General features: G+C 42.7%; 1 protein-coding gene across 1 annotated transcript; it reads right to left on the bottom strand.

Moving 5' to 3' along the window:
- Positions 1-2,607: 2,607 nt before the first annotated feature.
- On the bottom strand, positions 2,608-5,478 carry LOC124118791 (actin-1-like). The gene is made up of 2 exons (XM_046481073.2): positions 5,221-5,478; positions 2,608-4,056 (listed from the first exon to the last, which is right to left on the bottom strand). Exons 1-2 carry the CDS (start codon positions 5,344-5,346, stop codon positions 3,052-3,054), a joined length of 1,131 nt encoding a protein of 376 aa, XP_046337029.1. The 5' UTR covers positions 5,347-5,478; the 3' UTR covers positions 2,608-3,051.
- Positions 5,479-9,802: the final 4,324 nt, after the last annotated feature.

Below are 9,802 nucleotides of genomic sequence, written 5' to 3'. Positions count from 1 at the left end.
ACAGTTTTATACACGATGGTGAATGTATTTACAGAAGCATTTACAGAAGTACGTGTACATTCTGATTGGACAATAGATGCAATGAATACTGTACAATTTCATTTGAATGGACATGAATAAACAGACTTCCCCTGATGTATGCTTATCTATCAACCAAGAAGCTGAGACTTAGCATGCATGATTTAACTTCCAACTTTATATTTCTTTATGTTTATAAGGTTACGAAAATCTGTATGCACATTGTAAAGATATATACATAAAAAGTAGCTGTATGACACAACCATTAAATAATACCTGAGTCTCATACATATCTATATATCCGAACCATTTATTGCAATCTCTTATGCCACTATGGGACTTAATGGGCAATTGAATGGAAAATACCAAGCATTGTCAATTTGTTAAAAGTGTCTTTATCTTCTGGTGTAACGGAAAATGTGTTGTGTATAAATAATATCAAGCATATTTTTAGAGACGCCTTGAATTCCAGCATTGAATCAGACATTTCGCCACAATACGAGGTAGACACTTCTTGAAAGAAAGGTTACGTACGCTTCAGTGTCTATTGACGACATAACGTGGAAATGTTAACCGTATAGCGATACATTTGTGGTAGCACTATCATATGCGTCTTTTATAATTATGTTTTAATTTTAACGTTTATTGTTTTTAAGTTACAATATCCTTATAGGCTGGACATCAGTTTCAGCAGTGGGAATATATAATGTGTTGTGTTTTTTGTCATGTAAATAATGTGATATGCGACACTTCACTCGCTCCCTCCTTTGTGCCTCCAAGTTTTCCTTGTTTTAGTTGCCCTTTCGGTGCACCATTCGGCACTCACAATGTCCTTGAATAAGCGTGGTGCTTGTATTTATTTGGAAAGGTCCCTTGACTCGGCGTTTATCCGAAGCAGGAACCACCGTCATATGGCGGCGTTAAACAACAAACCAAAAGTTTCTTTTCCCAATAGTGTATTTTTTATATTTTATACGATATTTATAATTTTTTAGATATTTGTTTTAGATGTCCGGGTCTTCACCAACCCGTGCTTGGCGTAAAAGGCGACTAAAGGGATCGGGTGGTCAGGCTCGCTGACATTGGTTGATGCAGGTCATTGTGTCCTAATTGCGTGGGTCAATGTTTATGATAACGATCACTGAATTGTCTTGTCGAGACTCGATTATTTACAGACCGCCATGTTGCTGGAATATTGCAGCGTTACACAACAAACAAACAAACGGTTCAATATCTTTCATAATTCTTTGTATATTGAACATGGAACTGGTAAACTGTTACCTTCAGATAGGAGATTATTTACAGACCGCCATGTAGCTGGAATATTGCAGCGTTACACAACAAACAAACGGTTCAGTATCTTTCATAATTCTTTGTATATTGAACATGGAACTGGTAAACTGTAACCTTCAGATAGGAAACTAAAGTTTTCAGGTTTTTCGAGCCCTGGCAGAGAAGGTACAGTGCTACATATATTCAATTATTTCTTTCCTTCAAATGTTGAGAACAAGGATGAAGTGTAACTTTCCGATTTCGCCTCTTGTAATGATGCGTGTTATTGACCGAGTGTGGTCTGAAAGCAAGGAAATTGTTTACTGTTCCAACGTTTTTCAAAAAGAATTTGATGTTCCGCGTCACCATGATCTTATATTACTCAATACGATATAAAATATTTATTTTTAGTCGAAAATCTGACACACACAACAAGCCGATGTGTTCCAGTACAAATTCAGTTCAGGGTTAGATGTAACAAATTTTTAAAAAAAGTCCTTACCCCTAAAACGCATTTTCCTGCGCTCTGTCTTTAAATCTTGGCTTCCTTTCGCCTCATATATTTGGTGGCGATTTATGAGCAAATTTGGATAGTTTACACGATATTACGAAATGGCGTGCAGTAGTACTTTCTGATGAGATTATCGACATATATATTTCTTTTGAGTTTACCCTCCACACGACCTCATCCCTCTAAATACTTTCTCATCGAGCAGTGTCCAAAAACTAATAATTATTAAACATACTCGGAGAAGGGGTGACATTTTGACTAAACAGACCTGCCTTACACTTTACGTTTCAGCAAGCCCTGTGTAAGTTTTAACTGACCCCTGCCACCGGGCAAGTAGTTAAATTGACCCCTGGGTTTTATTGTAAAACCTTTTTAAAGATTTTACGCTGCCTTTAGCACATTTCCAGTCAGGTGACGCATGTCACTGGGAGTCGAGAAGAAACGCATGCTTGTTTACCCACAACTTGGCCATTGAATCATCAGCTGACTCAGTTATCGATCAAAGCAAGGGTCTTCCTGGCCACCTATGTCTACCATAGGTGTATAGAACAAAGCGATTAAAAATTACAAGTACTCCCACTGCTTCCTCGTAACAATAATGCAAAACAAATAACTGCAAGTATAAACGAGTCTGATTTAGGAGATCTGAGTGACTGCTTTAATTCATAGGTCTATCCTCAAGCGAAAAGCTAGCCAAGGAATTTTGCGGCCTTCACCATTTCGTTTTTATCCATGCACTACCCAATATAAAGTGGCCGTTTCAAACTGACCCAGGCATACCAGCTAGAAACAACAGAAGTATAGAGTTATGATGTTTCATGTTTAATCCTGATTGGAGCAATTGAAACAATCACAATAAAAGTTTCACGTAACAGTGAAAAACAAAACTGTCCATTTTTGGCTTTTGCTTTGGAAATCATTCCGATTTGCAACGTCTTTCTTCACAAGTTCAAAAGACATATAAAAATAAAATACAATCGGGCAGGTAGAGTTAACTTTGTAAAACAACAAAAGAACTTTGGAATTGTAAGTCATCAGATCAACGTGTTCATAGTAATTGCTGGATTGAGATTAGCGTCTCTCACATTTCTCATTCCTCGCATGTAGCGGTCTGGCACGAGAAGCACGTGCTGTTCCACCACAATCGAGGCAAGCGCCGACAGCAAACAGTTAGCGATGTCTCAGGCACCTGCCGTCCGTTCATTAGTTTGGCTGAATATGATGTGGTATTGACCAGTGGTATTGTTACTTTAGAAGCACTTCCTATGTACGATGGAGGGTCCAGACTCGTCATATTCCTGCTTGCTGATCCACATCTGCTGGAAGGTTGACAAGGATGCCAAGATGGAGCCACCAATCCAGACGGAGTATTTCCTCTCTGGGGGAGCAATGATTTTGATTTTCATTGTGCTGGGGGCAAGGGCAGTGATTTCCTTCTGCATACGATCTGCGATACCTGGGTACATGGTAGAACCGCCAGATAGAACGGTGTTTGCGTACAAGTCTTTACGAATATCGACATCACACTTCATGATTGAGTTGTAGGTTGTCTCATGGATACCAGCAGATTCCATACCAATGAAAGATGGCTGGAACATAGCCTCGGGGCATCTGAATCTCTCATTACCGATAGTGATCACCTGGCCGTCAGGTAGCTCATAGCTCTTCTCCAAGGATGAAGAGGTAGATGCTGTTGCCATTTCTTGCTCAAAGTCTAAAGCAACATAGCATAATTTCTCCTTAATGTCTCTGACGATTTCCCTCTCGGCAGTAGTGGTGAAGGAATAGCCACGCTCAGTGAGAATCTTCATAAGGTAGTCTGTGAGGTCACGACCAGCGAGGTCGAGCCTCATGATGGCGTGTGGAAGAGCATAACCTTCATAGATGGGGACAGTATGAGTAACACCATCACCAGAGTCCAGAACAATACCCGTTGTACGACCAGACGCATACAAAGACAACACAGCTTGAATGGCCACATACATTGCAGGGGAATTGAAGGTCTCGAACATGATTTGGGTCATCTTTTCACGGTTAGCCTTGGGGTTGAGTGGGGCCTCGGTAAGCAGTACCGGGTGCTCCTCGGGAGCAACACGAAGTTCATTGTAGAAGGTGTGATGCCAGATCTTCTCCATATCATCCCAGTTAGTGACAATACCGTGCTCAATTGGGTATTTGAGGGTGAGGATACCTCTCTTGGATTGAGCTTCATCACCAACATAGCTGTCCTTCTGACCCATGCCAACCATCACACCCTGAAAAAGATTGAAAAGCATAAGAAAATTGGAAGGATTTGGCTGGTAGAAAGGTTACAAATAAAAAAAAAGGACTCATGTGATTTATCTTGCGCCATGAAAACCTGTTCATATATTCGAAACAAATATAAAGAAGCAGATCTAGGGCAACTGCCACATACCAAATCTTAATTTTAAGGCATATATACATACTTCGAAAATTAACATTTTAGATCAAATTGAAGTGTGCGTCTCGATTCGAAATCTCAAATACTTGGCCAAATTTGCGAGGTTAATTCTGACTTCAGCTTCGTCCCTTTTAAAAAAAAAAAAATCAGAAACTTTGTAGATTTAGTCACCTCACACAGCTAACAGAAATTATGATATTGTATTGATGACCACCACCCACACAGTATTGTTAAATTCGAGTAGTATATTATAATTAAAACTGCACACAGTAGGCGACCGGAAAAGATAAAATGATACATGATAACAAGGAATATAATTTTATGCAAACGTATTTACTATCACAACACCCACGTGGGACTGTTTACTCATGAATAAAGCCGGTAAAACTGACCAATCAGAGCGCAAGATAAATCACGTTTGAAATCAACCATGACAGTTCGATGCAGCATCGCGCAACGCTATATGCACATTTTACAAATTGTTCTGGAAATCTACCCATATAAAATTTCATAGCAATTATTATGCAACACTAAATTTAACCACATTCGGCAAACTCTGCCAAAGATGATTGTGAGACAAAAACATAATCTACGCTCAATAAACTTACAAAACGAACAATCCATACCGAAAAACACAATGTTACAAACAATAGGCCTATTCGCGCAGCTTCATGTTCATTGCATTAACATTTATCTGAAAATTATGAGCCTCACTATTTAATGTAGCTGTAAGTAAGAATAAACATTTTTGGGATAGTAACACGCGTAGCAGAATGCTGAACCCTGTTTAGCTGAAAACGAGTTACGGTGAAAAAACCAATATGTCTATAGGTTTGTCTAACCACATTCAAGATTTGATTCAACATAGGCGAGCTAATCCACGAGTTAAATTTACAAATATTCTACTATCTTAAATATATTTTAAATCTGTTATTAAATGTAATTCAAATAAACAAATGCATTAGTTATGCAATACATTTTGCATCATGAAACTTACTTGATGTCTGGGGCGTCCAACGATGGATGGAAACACAGCTCTTGGTGCATCATCGCCAGCAAAGCCGGCCTTACACATGCCAGACCCATTGTCGATAACCAAAGCAGCAACTTCATCATCAGCCATTTTTGATGTTTTAAAATTTGACAACTACAATACAGCAGTAACACACTCCTGCCCTCGTCTATTCCACAGAACGAAATGGCTGCTCTACAACTGGAAGCTGGTAAAATACCTGTTCACCTGGGTCGAGCCGGTATATGACTAAGCTATATTTCCATATATGGTAGTGTGCCCTGGCTTCATTGACTCCTTTTCCAGGAAACGGGACCGCGTGCGCTGAGTATGCCTATTTATGGGCAAATCGAAGAAGCTTATCTCGCTCCCATTCGTAGAGCCTCAGCTATGGCCGGCAGACGCAGGCATGGGTTATTTACAGTCTGTGACAAAGACTATGTGGAGTGTGTGACAGGGAGAGAGAGTCGAGAGATAAATAGTGATTGTCGCGCGACTCCAAGCTCAATATAATCTCGAAACAATGTCGAAATTGCCGCCAATTATTTGCCTAGGCGAGGCACCGCTTCTTTGTTGTGCGAGATAAGATTCACAAGCTGCGGATTTCTTTTTGGTAGTCGCTTTTCGCCAATATTTTTTGATATGCAAGAAGCGGAGATTAACAAAATATGCTGTTTTTGTTTTTTAAAAAAGTTTAGAAACTATGTTTATGAAGTCTTCGAATGGTTTTGTCAGACTGGTACAGTTGTTAAAGTAAAAATATGAAATATGTGATGTTACACGCTAGGCACCCCGCAGTTCAGGGGGTTGGCTTTTCTTTTAATATTTAGATTACGGCACACCTGCCCATTAATGGGTAACTGATTGGTATATTGTAATGCACATGTAAATAGACACAGAAAAGATCCTAATAACTGATCTTGCAGTACGAAGACAGGACACAATGTCCATTAGAAAACTTTCTTATTTGTGTACAAGCTATGCGCGCCTTGTGAAATGCGTGTGTGTTTTAGCGTAAGGAACTACAACATTGTGTGGAAAAGAAGAAGTATGAATGTATATATAGTTTGTGTTTATCTACAAAGTATTAATTTTATTGGAAACATCAAAGTGCATTTATTCCAGATGGAATTCAAAATAGATAGCTCTAATTATCGTAAAATTATTCCTATCTTTCACAGAATTAGAAACCAGTAATGTGAAAGAAATAGAATCAACTACATCTAATAGCACTGCGCCATGTATAAAGTCCATACAGCAGGCACAAGTTAAGAAAACAAGTTTACAAATGGCGACTATTTCACTTCGGTTCCTGGTCGCTATAGCTGAAAAAATCACTCACTTCGGTTACAGAAATTTGAAAAACAACATTATAACAGTTAATTCGTTTCATCTATTTTAATTAAAGTTTATAATTTATATATCTTTTTTATATATAAGTAATGATTAATAATTAGATTCTCCATCGAAATTCTTCCCGTTAATGGCTTAATTATTATCCAACCAGCCATATGCGTTATACGTTACACAACGTGACACAGCGTGTGTATGGTGAGCATTGCACTCAAACACCATCTACCACCTAAATTGTTTGATAGGCATTACTTAGAAGTTGACGGATGACAAGGTAGACACAATTTTATGGATAACAACTTCTTTTATATATAATATTATACCAAAACGTCGCTTTTCACTGCATTAAAGAAGTTGTTATCCATAACATTGTGTCTACCTTGTCATCTACCACCTCCCAGATGTCGAACCACATCTGGGACCATATACAGCATATGCATACTATTTTACTTGTGATTCAAATATATTTTGTTACTCCTGTTAATAGTTGATTGATGGAAAATCTTGTTTGAATCAGTATAGAAAAAGCACGTGGGTATCGGTTATATGCTAATTCATGCAAATGAGCATCTGGAACATTGTATTGCCTCCCATATTCTGCCTAACAGTAACACCCTCGGAGGAGGGGTCGTCATACAGTCCAGCATGAGTCACTATTGATTTAGGTTCTATCAGAACTCCCTAAATTGTTGCAATCACATACGACTCTTTTTTTGGTTTCTTGTCAGAACCACGTCATTCGCAGGAACAAAATGGCTGAATCAAGTAGATGTTAAAAGCTGCAGCTTCTTGTGAGTCTGCAGTGCCTTGGGGTACGAAGGGAGCCGGCGTGGGTGAGAACTAGGGATGGTGTTGCTGGTATACTCTTGAGATCGATAATGGGGCCGAATAATAAGGTCAGGGAATCTAGGAGACGAGGGATATTTCTGATCTGCCAAAACACAGACGAATCTAATGACTTTGTGTATATTGGCCAGCAGATTGGCCCATGGTTGGTATAGCTGCATAAGGAGACGGATCTCATTGTCAAGCCTAATCCTCAAGGCAATGCGTGAATTTCTGAAGTATCGATACCAATGAGAAGAATTTGGTAGATTTCACCAAGTGTGACATGTGGTTCTGGCCCTCCACTGTTAGTTGTCCCACCTTGTTTCCACTCCCTCCAGACAGTGCTCCAGACAGGGTACACACAGACTCGCGCCCAGTGCTCCAGACAGGGTACATACAAGATCGCGCCCAGTGCTCCAGACAGGGTACACAGACTCGCGCCCAGTGCTCCAGACAGGGTACATACAGACTCGCGCCAAGTGCTCCAGACAGGGTACACACAGACTCGCGCCCAGTGCTCCAGACAGGGTACATACAGAATCGCGCTAAGTGCTCCAGACAGGGTACATACAGACTCGCGCCAAGTGCTCCAGACAGGGTACATACAGACTCCCACCCAGTGCTCCAGACAGGGTACATACAGACTCGCACCCAGTGCTCCAGACAGGGTACACACAGACTCGCGCCCAGTGCTCCAGACAGGGTACATACAGACTCGCGCCCAGTGCTCCAGACAGGGTACATACAGACTCCCACCCAGTGCTCCAGACAGGGTACATACAGACTCGCACCCAGTGCTCCAGACAGGGTACATCCAGACTCGCACCCAGTGCTCCAGACAGGGTACACACATACTCGCACCCAGTGCTCCAGACAGGGTACATACAGACTCCCACCCAGTGCTCTAGACTGGGTACACACAGACTCGCGCCCAGTGCTCCAGACTGGGTACATACAGACTCGCGCCCAGTGCTCCAGACTGGGTACATACAGACTCGCGCCCAGTGCTCCAGACTGGGTACACACAGACTCGCGCCCAGTGCTCCAGACAGGGTACATACAGACTCGCGCCCAGTGCTCCAGACAGGGTACATACAGACTCGCGCCCAGTGCTCCAGACAGGGTACATACAGACTCCCACCCAGTGCTCCAGACAGGGTACATACAGACTCGCGCCCAGTGCTCCAGACAGGGTACATACAGACTCGCGCCCAGTGCTCCAGACAGGGTACATACAGACTCCCACCCAGTGCTCCAGACAGGGTACATACAGACTCGCGCCCAGTGCTCCAGACAGGGTACATACAGACTCCCACCCAGTGCTCCAGACAGGGTACATACAGACTCGCGCCCAGTGCTCCAGACAGGGTACATACAGACTCCCACCCAGTGCTCCAGACAGGGTACACACAGACTCGCGCCCAGTGCTCCAGACAGGGTACATACAGACTCGCGCCCAGTGCTCCAGACAGGGTACATACAGACTCGCGCCCACTGCTCCAGACAGGGTACATACAGACTCGCCCCTAGTGCTCCAGACAGCTAGGGTACGTACAGACTCGCGCCCAGTGCTCCAGCTTGGGTACGTACGTACAGACTCGCGCCCAGTGCTCCAGACAGTTAGGGTACGTAAACATACAGACTCGCACCCAGTGCTCCAGACAGGGTACATACAGACGCGCTCCCAGTGCTCCAGACAGCTGGGGTACATACAGACTTGTGCCCAGTGCTCCAGACAGGGTACATACAGACTCGCGCCAAGTGCTCCAGACAGCTAGGGTACGTTCAAACAGACTCGCGCCCAGTGCTCCAGATAGGGTACATACAGACTCGCTCCCAATGCTCCAGACAGCAAGGGTACATACAGACTCGCACCCAGTGCTCCAGTCAGGGTACATACATACTCGCTCCCAGTGCTCCAGACAGGGTATATACAGACTCGCGCCCAGTGCTCCAGACAGGGTATATACAGACTCGCGCCCAGTGCTCCAGACAGGGTATATACAGACTCGCGCCCAGTGCTCCAGACAGGGTACATACAGACTCCCACCCAGTGCTCCAGACAGGGTACATACAGACTCCCACCCAGTGCTCCAGACAGGGTATATACAGACTCGCGCCCAGTGCTCCAGACAGCAAGGCTATACATACAGACTCGCGTCCAGTGCTTACAGACTCGCGACAGCTAGGGTACATACAGACTGATGTTCAGTGCAAGTTTGCTGCATGATATTTCATCGTAGGGAGCATTCATCTGATTTTGATTTTCAGGGGAAAAGGGGGCATGAGGTGTTGAGATAAGCATATTTAATGATGTCCAGGAGCTCAATATGTTTTCCCAACATTCACAGGTGGTATTGAAATACCATGAAGAAAACTAGTTCGT

Source organism: Haliotis rufescens, unplaced genomic scaffold (genome assembly GCF_023055435.1).
Source record: "Haliotis rufescens isolate VD_foot unplaced genomic scaffold, xgHalRufe1.0.p SCAF_2, whole genome shotgun sequence".
Taxonomy (NCBI): Eukaryota; Metazoa; Mollusca; class Gastropoda; order Lepetellida; family Haliotidae; genus Haliotis; species Haliotis rufescens.
This window is presented reverse-complemented; position numbering and strand designations above follow the sequence as displayed.

Excerpts from the sequence above, each read along its gene's own strand:
- LOC124118791 (XM_046481073.2), bottom strand. The coding sequence starts at position 5,346 with ATGGCTGATGATGAAGTTGCTGCTTTGGTTATCGACAATGGGTCTGGC. Across the intron at positions 4,057-5,220 it reads TTGGACGCCCCAGACATCAA|GGTGTGATGGTTGGCATGGG; the intron begins GTAAGTTTCATG and ends AATCTTTTTCAG.